This window comes from Rhamphochromis longiceps, linkage group LG3, assembly GCF_057381845.1.
Source record: "Rhamphochromis longiceps isolate RC_006_pf linkage group LG3, R_longiceps_female_GT1.1, whole genome shotgun sequence".
NCBI lineage: Eukaryota > Metazoa > Chordata > Actinopteri > Cichliformes > Cichlidae > Rhamphochromis > Rhamphochromis longiceps.
The window spans coordinates 18,244,075-18,259,860 of NC_140559.1; the positions used below are offsets into that span (position 1 = coordinate 18,244,075).

Consider the following 15,786-nt stretch of genomic DNA (forward strand, 5'->3'; position numbering starts at 1 on the left):
TAATTTACGAATAAATTCTTTACAAATCCTACCATGTGGATTCATGGATTTTTTTTTCACATTCTGTCTCTCACAGTTGAAGTGTACCTCTGGTGCAAATTACTGACCTCTGTCATCATTTTAAGTGGGGGAACTTGCACAATCGGTGGCTGACTAAATACTTTTTTGCCCCACTGTAGGTTGCTTAATATTTACGCTAAGTACTCTTTAAAATACCAGAGTAGGGAGGATGGTGTAGGTTTAAGTTTATTAGATTGATCAGTATTGCTGAACTAAGAAATATTTTTTTTGTATACAGGTATAACAGAATAGCTTTAGTGTAGTTGTTGTTTTAAACTTGAGTATGAACTTGCAGACTTGCAAAATGCAGCAAGATATTTTAAAAAACAGTTTTGTTGATTAAAAAACACTATATCGGATTCATATCGGTATCGGCAGATATCCAAATTTATGATATCGGTATCGGACATAAAAAAGTGGTATCGTGCCATCTCTAGTTTTTAATGAGCTGCAGGAACCCTGTTCTGTGTGAGTGGAGAACAGCCAAGTCGCCTCCTCTGATAAACCTCCACATGTACCACTGAAAACAGTTAAATTAGTTTGAATCTGAAATCATGGCTCAAACTACTTGTTCTGAGACCATTTCTTCATTTTCACAACAAACTGTTTAATAAGACAAACTTTACACAGAGTTCATCAAATATAACTAATGCTTTAACATTATCAAGATTTCATAATACAAACGTCAAATCAACAGGAAAACAGCTGCAGAACATGTGGATCAAAATGAAGTCATTAAAAAACAACATGTGGACTTCAAGGATACAGTAAATACACTAAAGTGAAAGGAGGAGCCAAAATTTGAAGGAATTTGAATTAAGTAAAAGTAGTCACCTGTGATCTTTACAATGGTCCTGATGTGTGCTGCTGTTTTTAACTTTCAACATTTCTTTGCTGCCACTGTGAATATGAATGTGGTCTTTGCCTAATTGAATAAAGGTTACACTGACTCACTGCTTCATCTTCTGGTACAAACTGGCATTACATGGAAGTACAGCCCAAAACTAGTTCAGCTTGAGTTTCTTTTTTTCTGGACATAAAGTCACAGCAGGGGTTGTTTCAAAGCTGGTGGACAGATTTAGTTCATTTTGGAGGTTTTAAGAGCAACTGCTGTGAAAACATTTGTAGTTTTGGGAGAAAATGATTTAAGAGAAGATTTTACCTCAGCAAAAGATTAAATATGAAGGAAGGATTGAAATTTAACTTAGGTAACACATAAAATGAATACAACTACTAAACACTACTGTGTCCTAATAAACAAAGAATAAAATGTAACAGGGATAACATTTTAGAGAATTAAAATCCCTCAAAGGAAAAATAATAAACTTGATATGCATATCTATACATGCAGCTTCCTAAATGTAGCATTCAGGATTATTCACTGCAGCTCCAGAAATCAGAGCTACCTCATCAGATCCAAGTGTGACATCAGCTGACACTCTTTACAGGAGATTCCATCTGAACTCTGTGGAGCCTGATCTCAAGGTTTTTAAGTCTGAGCCTGAAACCAGAAGAGGATCTTTCTCTCTCTTCAGATTCATTGTGATCCAGTGATTTCAGTCCTGCATGATCAGGCTGATGTTTGCACAGAGCAGATAATGAAGTGAATGTTTTTGCACATTGGTAACAGTGAAACAGTTTATTTACAGCGTGGGATCGTTTGTGTTCGGAGTATGAACTGAGATTCCTGAAGCTCTTGTCACACTGGTCACAGCTGAATTTCACTTCCATGTGTGTACGTTCATGTTTGTTACGATGACGTGATTGTGAGAAGCTTTTGTCACAGTGTCTGCACTTGTGTGGTGTCTCTCCTGTGTGGATTCCCTTATGCTTTTTCATTGAGCTCATGTTCAGTGGTGAAGGATGACCCACACTGGTCACAGATGTGCTTTTTGACCCCACTGTGGAAGAGTTCATGTATTTTTAATGTGCTTGGTGTGTGGAAGCCTCTCCCGCATTCTTTGCAGTAGTTCATTTTGTCTCCAGTGTGGCTATGTTGATGTGGTTTTATGTGGTTGTGGTTGATGATTGGAAGTCTTTCTAAAAAGATCACAGAAAAATGCTTTCCCACCACCACAGTGACGACAGGGTTGAGAAATGGATCCATGTGCTTCGCTCCACTTCTAAACAAAGACATTGTAAGTCGAGGAATTCCTCCATAAGTTTACTGATCATATTTGTTCCAAACAATCAGGTTAAAATTACAAGATAAAAAATTAAAGACATCCTCACAGTAACTGCACTTGTAGAGTTACTTTCTGGTGTGGATCTGTTGGTGTTTTTTCAGCTGATGTGGAGATTTAAAAGACTTTCCACACAAGTCACAGCTGTAAGGTTTAACTCCACTGTGGATGAGTTGGTGTGTTTTTAAGTTTATAGCGTGGGTAAAAGACTTTCCACACAAGTCACAGCTGTAAGGTTTAACTCCACTGTGGATGACGTGGTGTCGTTTTAAGCCCCCAGCCTGGGTAAAAGACTTTCCACACAACTCACAGCTGTAAGGTTTAACTCCACTGTGGATGAGTTGGTGTGTTTTTAAGTTTATAGCGTGGGTAAAAGACTTTCCACACAAGTCACAGCTGTAAGGTTTAACTCCACTGTGGATGACGTGGTGTCGTTTTAAGCCCCCAGCCTGGGTAAAACGCTTTCCACACAACTCACAGCTGTAAGGTTTAACTCCACTGTGGATGAGTTGGTGTGTTTTTAAGTTTACAGCGTGGGTAAAAGACTTTCCACACAAGTCACAGCTGTAAGGTTTAACTCCACTGTGGATGACTTGGTGTTTTTTTAGGCTATCAGCCAGGGTAAAAGACTTTCCACACAAGTCACAGCTGTACGCTTTAACTCCACTGTGGATGATTTGGTGTGTTTTTAGGTTTTGAGCCAGGGTAAAAGACTTTCCACACAAGTCACAGATGTATGCTTTAACTCCACTGTGGATGAGTTGGTGAGTTTTTAAGCCCCCAGCCTGGGTAAAAGACTTTCCACACAACTCACAGCTGTAAGGTTTAAATCCACTGTGGATGACTTTGTGTGTTTTTAAGCTTCCAGCGTGGGTAAAAGACTTTCCACACAGGTCACAGTTGTACGCTTTAACTCCACTGTGGATGATTTGGTGTCTTTTTAGGTTTTGAGCCAGGGTAAAAGACTTTCCACACAGGTCACAGTTGTACGCTTTAACTCCACTGTGGATGACTTTGTGTGTTTTTAAGCTTCCAGCGTGGGTAAAAGACTTTCCACACAGGTCACAGTTGTACGCTTTAACTCCACTGTGGATGATTTGGTGTATTTTTAGGTTTTGAGCCAGGGTAAAAGACTTTCCACACAAGTCACAGATGTACGCTTTAACTCCACTGTGGATGAGTTGATGAGTTTTTAAGCCCCCAGCCTTGGTAAAAGACTTTCCACACAACTCACAGCTGTAAGATTTAACTCCACTGTGGATGATTTGGTGGATTTTTAAGCTTCCAGCGTGGGTAAAAGACTTTCCACACAACTCACAGCTGTAAGGTTTAAATCCACTGTGGATGACTTTGTGTGTTTTTAAGCTTCCAGCGTGGGTAAAAGACTCTCCACACAAGTCACAGCTGTAAGGTTTAACTCCACTGTGGATGAGTTGGTGTTTTTTTAGGCTTTGAGCCCAGGTAAAATCCTTCCCACACAAGTCACAGCTGTAAGGTTTAACTCCAGTGTGGATGAGTTGGTGTGTTTTTAAATATCCAGCCAGGGTAAAAGACTTTCCACACAAGTCACAGCTGTGAGGTTTAACTCCACTGTGGTTGAGTTGGTGTTTTTTTAGGCTTTGAGCCCAGGTAAAATCCTTCCCACACAACTCACAGCTGTAAGGTTTAACTCCAGTGTGGATGAGTTGGTGTCTTTTTAAGTCTCCAGCCTGGGTAAAAGACTTTCCACACAAGTCACAGCTGTAAGGTTTAACTCCACTGTGGATGAGTTGGTGTTTTTTTAGGCTTAGAGCCCAGGTAAAATCCTTCCCACACAAGTCACAGCTGTAAGGTTTAACTCCAGTGTGGATGAGTTGGTGTTTTTTTAAGTGTCCAGCCAAGGTAAAAGACTTTCCACACAAGTCACAGCTGTAAGGTTTAACTCCAGTGTGGATGAGTTGGTGTTTTTTTAAGTGTCCAGCCAAGGTAAAAGACTTTCCACACAAGTCACAGCTGTAAGGTTTAACTCCAGTGTGGATGAGTTGGTGTGTTTTTAAATATCCAGCCAGGGTAAAAGACTTTCCACACAAGTCACAGCTGTGAGGTTTAACTCCACTGTGGATGAGTTGGTGTCTTTTTAAGTGTCCAGCCCGGGTAAAATCCTTCCCACACTCATCACAGCTGTAGGTTTTCTTTCCTTTTCTTCTGTGAGGTTTGTCGGCCTCCTGAGAGCGCTGACTTCTTGCTCCATGTTGGTCCTGCAGTGACAGAGATACAAACAGAGGCAGTGAGTGAAATGCAGTCGTGGAACAAACTGAAACTCCCTCCATTGGTGGAATCAGACATGTCAAAAAACACATTGTAGGTGTGTTACCACCACCTTCTGGTGATAGTATCACATTACAATGATGTGCTACAATGAGAGTTGTAATGAAAATGACATTATTGAAGAAATATTGATCATCAAAGAAACTCTTTTACTTCAGAAAAAAATTTGAGTTCAACTGATGATATTGTTGTTTCAATGTGTGTAGAGAAAATATGATCTTTGTATTTTCTTGTAACTTCTGTGGTTTTTGGTTGTGAATGTAGATTCTGTATATATGGAGGAGCCCAGGATGGAAAAGATAAAGCTGCTGTTAACAGGTTTTTAAAAACCAACCAGCTGTGCACGCAGTTTCAATAACAGTGTAACTGTGATGTTTTTCTTACCTTTTGTGTTGAAGTCATTGTTTCCTCTGTAGTGGCTGAGCTGAGTCCAAATGGCTGAAATTATTCCTCTGCTGCACCACCAGACTCTTCTCCTCCTGTTACTCAGCTGGGACACAAAAAGTATATATTTGTATTTTATCCCTGACAAAAAGAAGCAGAGCAAATAAACATGACTAAACTCCTCAGTGACAACAATACCTATGAAGCTTCAAGGTGAAACCCCAGAAGCAACTACAAAAAGAAAGTCATCAGTTGCCTACAAGAACTTGAAAGGGAAAAACCACTGACCCCCCCTGCACATCACCACCTTTACCCAGGGGATGCTACACCCTGTATATATGGACTTCCATAGATCCACAAGACGGAGTCCTGATCAGTCTTAATGGTAGCAGTATAAACTCAGCCACCTACAACATTTCAAGCACCTCATTACCATCCTAGGGGAGCTAGGATGGTAATGAGGACTTTAAAAAACATTTCGAAACTCACTATGTTAATGTGGAATTATTTTACAAATGGAGAATTTATTCTACAATTCATTATTTAAGCACAGAATTCTTTATTTTGATGTGCGTGGCTCTTGTTGTCCTCCATATGTCACAGGCTGGGTCTCTGACCCAGCGCTCTGAGTTTATGTTTGTATTTGTCTCATTTGGTTATGTGATTAGTTTTGTGTCTTTTCCTATCTGTCTTTAGTTTGGGCTGTTATTGTTTATTGTTCCTCTGATTTTCTATGTTTTGGGTTCTTGTATTATTCATCACGCATTAGGTTTGTTAAGTTTGTATTGTCATGTCTAGTTTTAGTGTTTCCTGTTTTATTCTGACAGTGTCATGTGTTCTTTGTTCATTGTATTTAGCTTTCCTCTCCTGGTCCTGTCATTAGGTTTATGTCAGTCAGCTGTTCCCCCATGTGTCCCCACTTCCCCTGATCACCTCATGTCTGTATTTAAGCCTTTTGTTTTCTTCATGCCATTGTCGGTTCGTCTGTTTACCTCACCTCAGTCATAGGTCTAGTTTTCGTCTGTTATTTCCACGTTAGTCATAGTCTTAGCCTGTTTATTTCCTCCTCAGTTATAGTTATAGTTTTTGGTCTTAGTACCTTATAGTGTTTTGTTTCTTAGTGTTTTGCCTGTTTGTTTTGGTCTCTTGGTTCATTCCCTGCCGTCATCGCAATAAAGGTTCACTTTTCTGTTAATCATTACAATTCCTCGTCATCATCTGCTTTTGGGTCCTGTTTCCACACACATCGGCGCACCCCGCCGTGACACCATATAGGGGTGTCAAAAATCATAGAGGAAGTGGCATGAGGAGGTACATGTTTAAGGTGTTAACAACACACGGTGTGGTTTGCTAGGTTAACTCACAAGCAGAATTTAGCTGTGCCTGACTACAATAGAGACTTTCCTCTTTAGGTGTTTCTGAAACAAGAAGGTGTAGTAAACAGATTTGTTTCAGAAAAAGGCGACAGTAATTAAAACGACATACATAAGCACTAGGGCTGCCACAAATGATTATTTTGATAGTCGACTAGTCACCGATTATTTTTGCGATTAGTCGACTAATCAGATCATGCATCCATTGGACGTAAAACATACAGCTTATTGCACCAGCATGCATCTGCTCTTATATAACTATCATTAGCTTACAGCTTTAAGTGTTTAAAGTATGTGCTAACTAAAAATAAAGACAAGATGATAGTTTATTACATTTTAATGAAATTTGCAGATTGTTTCGGTGAAGTTTAATAAACTCCTTGCTATCTAAAATATAACGGGACACCAGAGTATATTCTCGAGCATCTCATGCTTCTGATAATCAGTTGTCTGCTTGACGTTTATTCAGCTGTGTAAAAACTATAACTTTAATCTCAGCCAAACCGATTTACTCAGGAACAAATAAAATACTAAAAAAAAAGCCAAACAATAACATTTGTAAGTTATCTAAGTGACTGATATATGTTTAACCTGGGGCCCGTTCTTCGTACGTCGCTCACTACATCCAAGATCAAATGACACATCCAAGACCAAACCATCGCGCTAACCGTGAGCTCGCTAATCCGGTTCCCCGAACACACCTGCTGTTGACGATTAGTACAGCTGGACGCAGTAATGTGACATCACTGGGTGTCGTAAAAGGGGCTACGCATCGATAGTGGAAACATTGATCGGCAACCCTCTGATTGGTCGGGGAAAATGTCGACGGAGCGCGCTCGGCTCGGTATTTTTCAGCAGCAGAGCAAGAACTCTTGAGTGAGGGATTTCAGGAGTTTCAGAGTTTAATCAGAACGCAAGGGAACACTGCAAAGGCTGCAAAAGCAAGGAGAGAGGGCTGGCAGAAAGTTGCTGACAAATTAAACTCGTAAGTAATTTAATAATAACAATAATAATGGAGTGGATTGATATAGCGCTTTTCAAGGCACCCAAAGCGCTTTACAATGCCACTATTCAGTCACTCTCACATTCACACACTGGTGGAGGCAGCTACAGTTGTAGCCACAGCTGCCCTGGGGCAGACTGACAGAAGCCAGGCTGCCATATCGCGCCATCGGCCCCTCTGGCCAACATCAGTAGGCGGTAGGGTAGATTTATTATATTACACTATATTATCCAATATTATATTACATTATATTATAATATGTTATATTATATCCCCTTTCACATTAGAGCCACAACAGGACCCACTAGAACATGGGAACAAGTAAAAGTGAAATATAAGAATATTCTACAGAATGGTAATATTTATCACTTATATTGCTTTTCGTCTCTTGGAAAGAGACCCTGGAATAATCTGTTTGTTTATAACAGCAACCAAGAAAAGGGCAGAGCAAAAAAAAGACAGGTGGTGGTCCTGCACCCCCTCGTCAACAAGTTGGTTAAGTAAATAATATCCTCACGGGAAAATCGATATCTCTCTATGAGCACACTGTCGCGCTGAGCTAAAGGATCCTGTCTGTCCCGCAATATACACTGAATTCTGAAAACTCTCCTTATCAATCTTGCACCTTCCGCAATGGGTGGCTCGCGTATACGGACAGGACTGCGACAGGCTTCCCAAATCCACCTTCGCTTTTATAGCCGTGGTCTCTCATCTTGATTACACAAAGTAATTTGCAATTGCTACTCTGAAATATGAATTACATCTGTAATAATCACATACATGTAATAGAATGTTAATAGTACATTTCCCTTTTTTAGGAAATGTCCTGTATGTATCTGTGTGAAATCAATAAATGGATCAGGTGCTGCATTGTCTTTAGTTACATTGATGTTATTTATTTATGGTGAAACTGTGGTGGAATATCGCTGTTGCTTTCGTATAAATGAAGCGGACATACCTGCGTGGCCGCGATCTAATCCTGTTTACATAAAGTAAACCTGCTCCCGAGCAGGTTTACGCTTACGGCTCTGTTGCTATGACAGCAAGTCCCGGATGAGCTTCGGGGAACCGAACGATCCAAGATCACGCGAAATCGTCAACAATCAAATCCAGCTAACCTACTTAGCGAGGTACGAAGAACGGGCCCCTGAGTAGTGAAAGACAGCGGTGGGTTTGACAACGATTTGCCGGGAGTCCGGTGCTCTCATGGGCTCTAGTGAGCCTTGAACCCCGGCTAGCTATCGAGCTAGTGGGCAACAGACGTCTCCGAAAACGTCGGAGCACTTTTGAAAATATGTGGTGTCTTGATAAACTGAGCAGATATTTGAGGTTTATACAGTTACATTCTGAAAATATGTTAAACGTTTATTTTGTGACACAGAAAGAATAATAAGAGTAATATTACAACTAGCTGCCACCATTGTTGAAAACTGACCTGGGCTGCGCTATGAATTCTGGGACAGAGCTACTTCTTCTTCGGGGTTTAACGGCAGCTAGCATCCTTGTGCATGCAGTGCTGCCATCTTCTGTTTCAGTCCGTTATTACACTCTTAAATCCTACTACTTATTCCTGCGTCTTTTGTGATCTTACAAAGCTTCAAACGATGCGTCGACTATTAAATCAGTCGTCGACGCTTTTGATAGTCGACGTAATCGTGACTAGTCAACGTAATCGTGGCAGCCCTAATAAGCACAGAGTGTTTTAATCCTACTAACACATACACACACATGCAATGCAATGAATACCAGATGGTATTTTAAGCCTGTGTTTCTGATTTTATCATCTTGTTCAACTCACTTAGTAAGATGAGAAGTTTTTAGGAATAATTTTTGATTTACGTCTTAAATTGGACAAGCATCTAAAGAAGATTGCTAAGACGGTCAAGGCTAATCTGAATTGTTTTGAGTTAATTCAGCACTATATACCTGCTTCAGCAGCTCAGTTATTTATGCATTTGTCACGTTCCTGAGTCTTTTGAACCAGTGTTTTGAGTTCTATGTTTAAGTTCTTTAGGTCAGCGAAGTTCATTTGGTTATTAGATTTACCTTTTATTTTCTTCCCCTGTATTTAAGTTTCCTCACCCTTTGTGTTTCATGCCGAGTGTCTTATGTTATCAAGTTTGTATTGTCATGTCTGTGTCTCATGTTTCCTGTTTTATTTTGAAGGTCTGTGTCCTATGTCAAATCTGTCCGATGGCATCATTTAGGGCTGCACAATTAAATGTTAGAAAATCGCGATCTCAATTCATACTTATGTGCCATCTCATTTCCAAATGACAATGATGTAAGAAAAGAAAAAAAAAAGATGACGATTGTACCGCGTTTTGCTCCGGGACATAATCTGCATGAAAACAAGCGCTCACTCTTCATGACAAGGGCAGAGCCTTATACCACGTGATACAGAAGCCAGCTGGAAAGGGAAAAAACAACGAAGAGCACGTGAGAGAAACTGCCGGAGGGGAGAAACCACAATGAGTGCAGAGGAAAAGCTCTGATGGTGGTGAGAATGACAACCCCACTGTAACATTAATTCCAAGAAAAGGTTCTCGTTCCTCCATGTGGAAGGTTTTTGGTTTCAAAGAAGATGAGAGTCAAAAAGATATCATTTGCAAGCTGTGTTTTGCCATAGTAGCAGCACCGCAAGCTAACACTACGAATTTGTATAACCACCTTAAACGTCACCATAAAGTGCAATATGACGAAGCTGTAAAGGCCAAGAAAGTGACAGGAGAAAATCAGTCCCCGTCAACCACCCAAACATCAATAACGGGAACCTTATACAGCACTTCCCCATACCCGTCAAACTCCCCCAGGCACAAAGAAATTACGGAGTAAGTGCAATAAATATTTATATTGGAAAAGAAAATCGTGAGAGAATCGTGATCTCAATTCTAAGCAAAAAAATTGTGATTCTCATTTTATGCAAAATGGTGCAGCCCTGGCATCATTGTCACATTTTAGAGAAACATAATCTACTTAGTTTTAGGAGTTTTAATCATTCGTGTTTGTAGCAAGGGGAATTGCATTTACCTGTGTGTTCCGCCCGGAGTCTTGACAGTGTAACACCCGAAGGTGAGAAGCAGAGACTCATGACTGTTTATTAAGAGTTTAATAAAAGTTTACCTCGGAGGAGGGAAAGTTCAACCGAGCAAGTTTAGAGAGAACAAGATGAAACATGGTGGCAGCTGAGGCAAGGGTAACAGTAAGTGAGCTGATGAGAAAAATTGATGAACACTATAATCCCAAAGTTAATGAGACTGTCGAGAGATACAGATTTTTTGCATGCAATCAGGCTCCAGGAGAAAATATTGATTGCACCTGCAACTTTGGACAATTAAAAGACTCACTGATCAGAGACAGGATCGTCTGTGGCACGAACAGCTCCAGTTGGAGGGAAAGGTTGCTCAGAGAAGAGAACCTCACATTAGACAGATGTCTAGATATTTGTAGAGCAATGGAGATTTCAAGAGAATACAACAAAACAATAGCGGGACAGGCTGTAGAGGAACTGCATGCAGTAAAACAAAAAGAGAGACTTATGAATAGTTCATTGTCTTTGTAAAAGAAAAGGGATGTAGCAAGCGGAATTGCATTTACCTGTGTGTTCCGCCCGGAGTCTTGAGAGTGTAACACCGGAAGGTGAGAAGCAGAGACTCATGACTGTTTATTAAGAGTTTAATAAAAGTTTACCTCAGAGGAGGGAAAGTTCAACCAAGCATCTTGTGAAGTTTATAGAGAGAACAAGATGAAACAGTGTTTTCTTAAATTGAACGGAAACTGTAAGATATCATATCGCAGATCTAAATTTGGTCAGACGGCATTTTCCATAGAGGCTTGCAATCTGTGGAGCCCACTTCCAACCAAAATCAAATTGATTACAGACATCAGATCCTTTCTATTGAAGGTTAAAGTTTGGTTAGAGGGAAATCAGAGATGTAGTCATTTTACTAATGATTTTATTTTTATTTATTGTCTATTAATTGTAGTTGTATTTACGATGTATTTTGGCTTTATGAAAATGTATGTTTTATGGTAAAATGTATTTATTTTGATTGTAAGCCCAACAAGGGACAATTGTTGAAAATTTGCAATAGCTATAAACTTATGTCCGTTACATCAGTTTCATGTTTTGTACTTGGACTATGTCAAACTGCACTGTCCCTTTTAAATAAATACATTCAAATTCAAATGTGTGAGGGATGCTTTACCATGACATACACCTGGTTGCATGGGAATAAACTTATTATCTAATAGGACATTAGGGTTGTGTGAAATGTGTGTGGCTGGTGGATGAATGTTTTGGGGATTTATTTGGCAGCTACATTTTTCTTTTACCAAGTGGAACCTGTCAAGACGTTTTGGTTTGATTTATCAGTTTAAGGAGATGAGTATGCTTTGGCAAGTCCTAAAACTAGACTTTCATATTTTTATATTTTGTAGTATTTTCTTTTTTTTTCTTTTCATGTTTGAGGAGTACACTGAGAGTTTTGTTTGAAAGTCTGCTGTCCGTTAAGCAGGCCTGCATGATTGGAACTAAAAGTGCTATACAATAGTGTTGCTGGAAAAATGATCGTAAAGTGAGCTTCTCCACATCGCAATGGGGACTGACTGGACTGATAATGGGGACAAATGGTTCACTGACTTGACACTGATATGCAGATTGCACCTATTCCAAGCAGACAAGGAAAGGGTAGATGTATGTATGTTTTTCCAGGAGCAGGAAGATGACAGCAACATCCTAGGGTCGCATGAGCTTGTGGGCCATGCAGACTTAATCTTGTAGTTGTTAATTTCTGTGTGTATTTACCAGCGCTGTTATGCATGTTGCAGTGGCACATTTCCTTTCCTATAAATCATATCACATTAGTAATAGTAATATTATTTCCTCACTTTAGTGTTCACCAGTTGTATGCATGCATATAGAATGTTATCACCAGTGGGCCCATGTTATTGCACCCTCACAGTGGACCCATCGTAGACTGGAAGAGCTCCAGACATCCTGCTCTAAGGGAGGTGACGGGTGGTCATAACGTTTCTTAGTGTGGGAGAAGGTCATGGATGAGCTGGACTGAACCTTTAGGTATGCATGATGTGCTGTGGAATGTTCTTTGTTTGAGAGTGTCTGTGATGGTGTATATAAGATATAAGGGTGGTGGCCGAATTTCCGAGATGATCCTTGTGTTGGCTGGCATGTTTCCATTCAAATTGTAAAGTGTTTATTAAACCCACTTCAAATCCAGCTCACAAGGTGTGTTGCAGCTAATTTTGAAATTTTCTATAAGAATGTGGCGTTGTCAAGCAGGATTCCTCAGGTGAGTTTTGCTAAATCACCAGCACGCGATGCCTGGTCATCCTGAGGGAAAATTGCCTCAGTCCGGTGCATTTCAAGGTCCTGTAACCATCCGTCGGTAAACCGTACCTGGGCATGTTGCAGTGGCCTGAAGTTACTAAACTTCATGAGTGTATGCACTCATGAAGTTTATTAACTTCAGGTCACATTGTTCTCCTTCGTTTTGTACATACCTTTTTTGGGGGGCAAAGAAAAAGAAAGAATTTATTGGAACCGGAGAATGAACGTTTTGCGGTGCTACAAATGCTTGCATTTGATGCGGTACTTGGAATGTTTTGCCATGAGTTCCCGGCATGCAATGCGCGAAAGAAGAGCTGGGCGATAGAACGATAACGATATGTATCGCGATATAACTTTTACTCGATAGAGAAATTAAACTATCGCGATAGACCTCGCCGCTCTTGTCCTCTTAAAAAAAAAAAAAAAAAAGAGGTCAGCCAATCCAAATTAAGTAGCGCTGAGCCGAACCAATCACAGCCACAGCGTCACGTCGCATGACTTGTTACGTACAGCACAAGTGCCAAGCCGTACATTTGTATTTGTTTGGGAAGCAGCCAGCAACATTAACGCCCGGGTAATGGAGGAAATGAGTGTGCCAACTAGAAAAATCAACCGAGCGTGACCGAAGGTTACCGAAGAGAAAACAGATGATGGTTCCAATGCCGGAGAGATTGTCAAACGGGAGAGCCATAGAAGTTCCGTAGTGTGAAGGTATTTCGGCTATTTCAAGTCTGACAAAAAACAGAGTAGCGTGCACTGTAAATTGTGCCGGAAGCAAGTCTGGAAATACAATAAACTGGTGCATGCGTCACACTGTGCGCCACGTTATTGTTTCGGTGAAATGAATTTCTACAATACTGTTACTGTTAATTCTACTCTCTGCAGTGTTTAAATGCTTACATATACACACAGTTACTGTCCCTCCACACATACGACTCGGTTCTGCTTCTATGCCCCAGCTTTGTTTACTTTTTCCCACCGAGGCTTCTAGATATCTGATTGGCCAACATTTCTGCACGGTTAGGAATCTAGCTCCACCTGCTGCTTTGGCATGTTCATAGCAGCGTTTTCCTTCATTTCTGCCTTTATGAGTGGACGGGATTATTTTTTAAAACGAAAATGGAAAAATCTCCGTTTTCAAAAATACCCGTGTACGTGTGGACGTAGCCTCAGTCTCTGACTGGAAGCGCTAATTCGTCATTCAGCTTTTGTCAGACTAAAGTAACTGTTAAAACTGTTTGAAAAGCTAAGCTATACAACAAGGAGAGATTGAGAATTTCCTTTTAGTTCTCAGTTTATTTGATATTGACAAAAGTTAGTCAGTTTTGTCTGTTCTTCTGTAAAACAAACTAAGACTTATTTTTAGAATTAATATTTTGTTTCTAAGTGGAATTGACAATTTAGTAGTCTGTTTCGTTTGTTCTATTTTGAAACTTAAACGCTTTAGCGGCTGCCTTTTGTGTAGTTTGCAATATTTGCCTTTATTTATCTGAAAAAGTCTCATGTTCCTTAAGTACATCTACCCTGTTGAACTTCATCCATCCATTCGCGTCCGTTTAATGGATGAACTTATGGGAAATAAATATATAAATAAAAACAAGCTGCTGATTATTTCAAATTTTACTTGTGAGCAACGGCACATTTAAATCTTACAAATATAGTTATTTGGCTTATATCGTGATAGATAGGACTCATCCAGGCTGGAGAAACTGATCAGGAGGGCTAGCTCTGTGGTCGGCATGAAGCTGGACACTCTGGTGACAGTGGCAGAGAAAAGGACATTAAAGAAACTGATGGACATTATGGACAATGCCAGGCATCCTCTGCACACGGCCATTAACAACCAGAAGAGTCTGTTCAGTGACAGGTTGCTTCTCCCAAAGACAAGAACTAACAGACTTAAAAACTCCTTTGTCCCACACGCCATCAGACTGTTTAACTCCTCTCTGGAGGGGAGAGGGAGGGGAAACAGGAGGACAAAGGAGGGAACAACTAAGCTGTAGTGCCTCTTCACCTCACTGTGCAATACCTTTTGTGCAATACTTTTGTAAATAGTCAACGGTGCAATAGACTCAATACTTGAAATGTGCAATTCACTTGTATTTTTATTTTTATTCCTATTTATTCTATTTATCCCCTTCGTATATTTTATTTATATTGTCTCTGTATTTATATATATGTGTGTGTGTATAACTCTGTAACTTCTGTCGGTGCTGTGCTTTTTTGGAAATCGAATTTCCCAGAGGAACCCACCCGAGGGATTAATAAAGTTCTATCTTATCTTATCTTAGATATCGTTATCGCCTGAAATGAAAAAAACATGTCATGATATGAAAAAATCTTATATCGCCCAGCTCTACGCGAACGTCACGTGGTCTGTTAATCTCTATTATTCACCCTGGGGTTGCCCTCCCCCATGCTTGTACCTGTGGCTTCCTGTCCTAGGGGTGGGGGTAGACTGTTCTCCTGCCCTGCAGCCCATCCTTTTGTTCATATACCAAGACTAATTTTCTATATATATTCTTACCCCCTAGCAACCACCATTTCATAATGTAGCAAGCAATCACAAATTCTACAGTCTGTCTAACTCCAGTGTATACCAAGCAATCTATTATCCTCAACAGAGCTAAACTCAACATAAACGGAACCCACATTAAAGTTAGCTCGGTGCTTACCTTTAGATGAGCCCACAAACCGAGAGAAACAGGAAACAGATCAGTGAGCAGAGACCCACGTGGTTCACGCTGATCTCAGCTACGATCCAGGAGACAAGGGTGTGCAGATCGATGCAGATATCGATCCAAACTTTGGTAGTGGTATATGTTACTGTAAGTTCACTACTTTACTCCCGTTTCATGAAAAAGCAGCTCTCTCTGCTCGACTCCTCTCCTGCACAGACACTTTGCTCCGCCCCCTTTCCCCGGCTCTGCTGTGATTTGTTGCTGTGCTGTCACGTGACTCAGCTGCACAACGTAACCACGTGAGAGAGTTATTCAAAAGTAGCGCCTTTCCAGTCCTTTCCATTCCAGTGATGGTAAATTAGATTCTTTTTACTGAATCGAGATTGAATGAGTCACTCACCAAAGCGAATCGAATTTGAGTAATTTGATTCACTGAGTCAGTTGA

General features: G+C 40.3%; 1 protein-coding gene across 1 annotated transcript; it reads right to left on the reverse strand.

Annotated features, from left to right (window-relative positions):
* Positions 1–698: 698 nt before the first annotated feature.
* On the reverse strand, positions 699–15,568 carry LOC146673252 (uncharacterized). Its single transcript, XM_085401705.1, has 3 exons — positions 15,336–15,568; positions 4,935–5,040; positions 699–4,480 (listed from the first exon to the last, which is right to left on the reverse strand). The coding sequence occupies exons 2-3, from the start codon at positions 4,950–4,952 to the stop codon at positions 2,312–2,314; spliced, it is 2,187 nt and encodes a 728-aa protein (XP_085257831.1). The 5' UTR covers positions 4,953–5,040; positions 15,336–15,568; the 3' UTR covers positions 699–2,311.
* Positions 15,569–15,786: the final 218 nt, after the last annotated feature.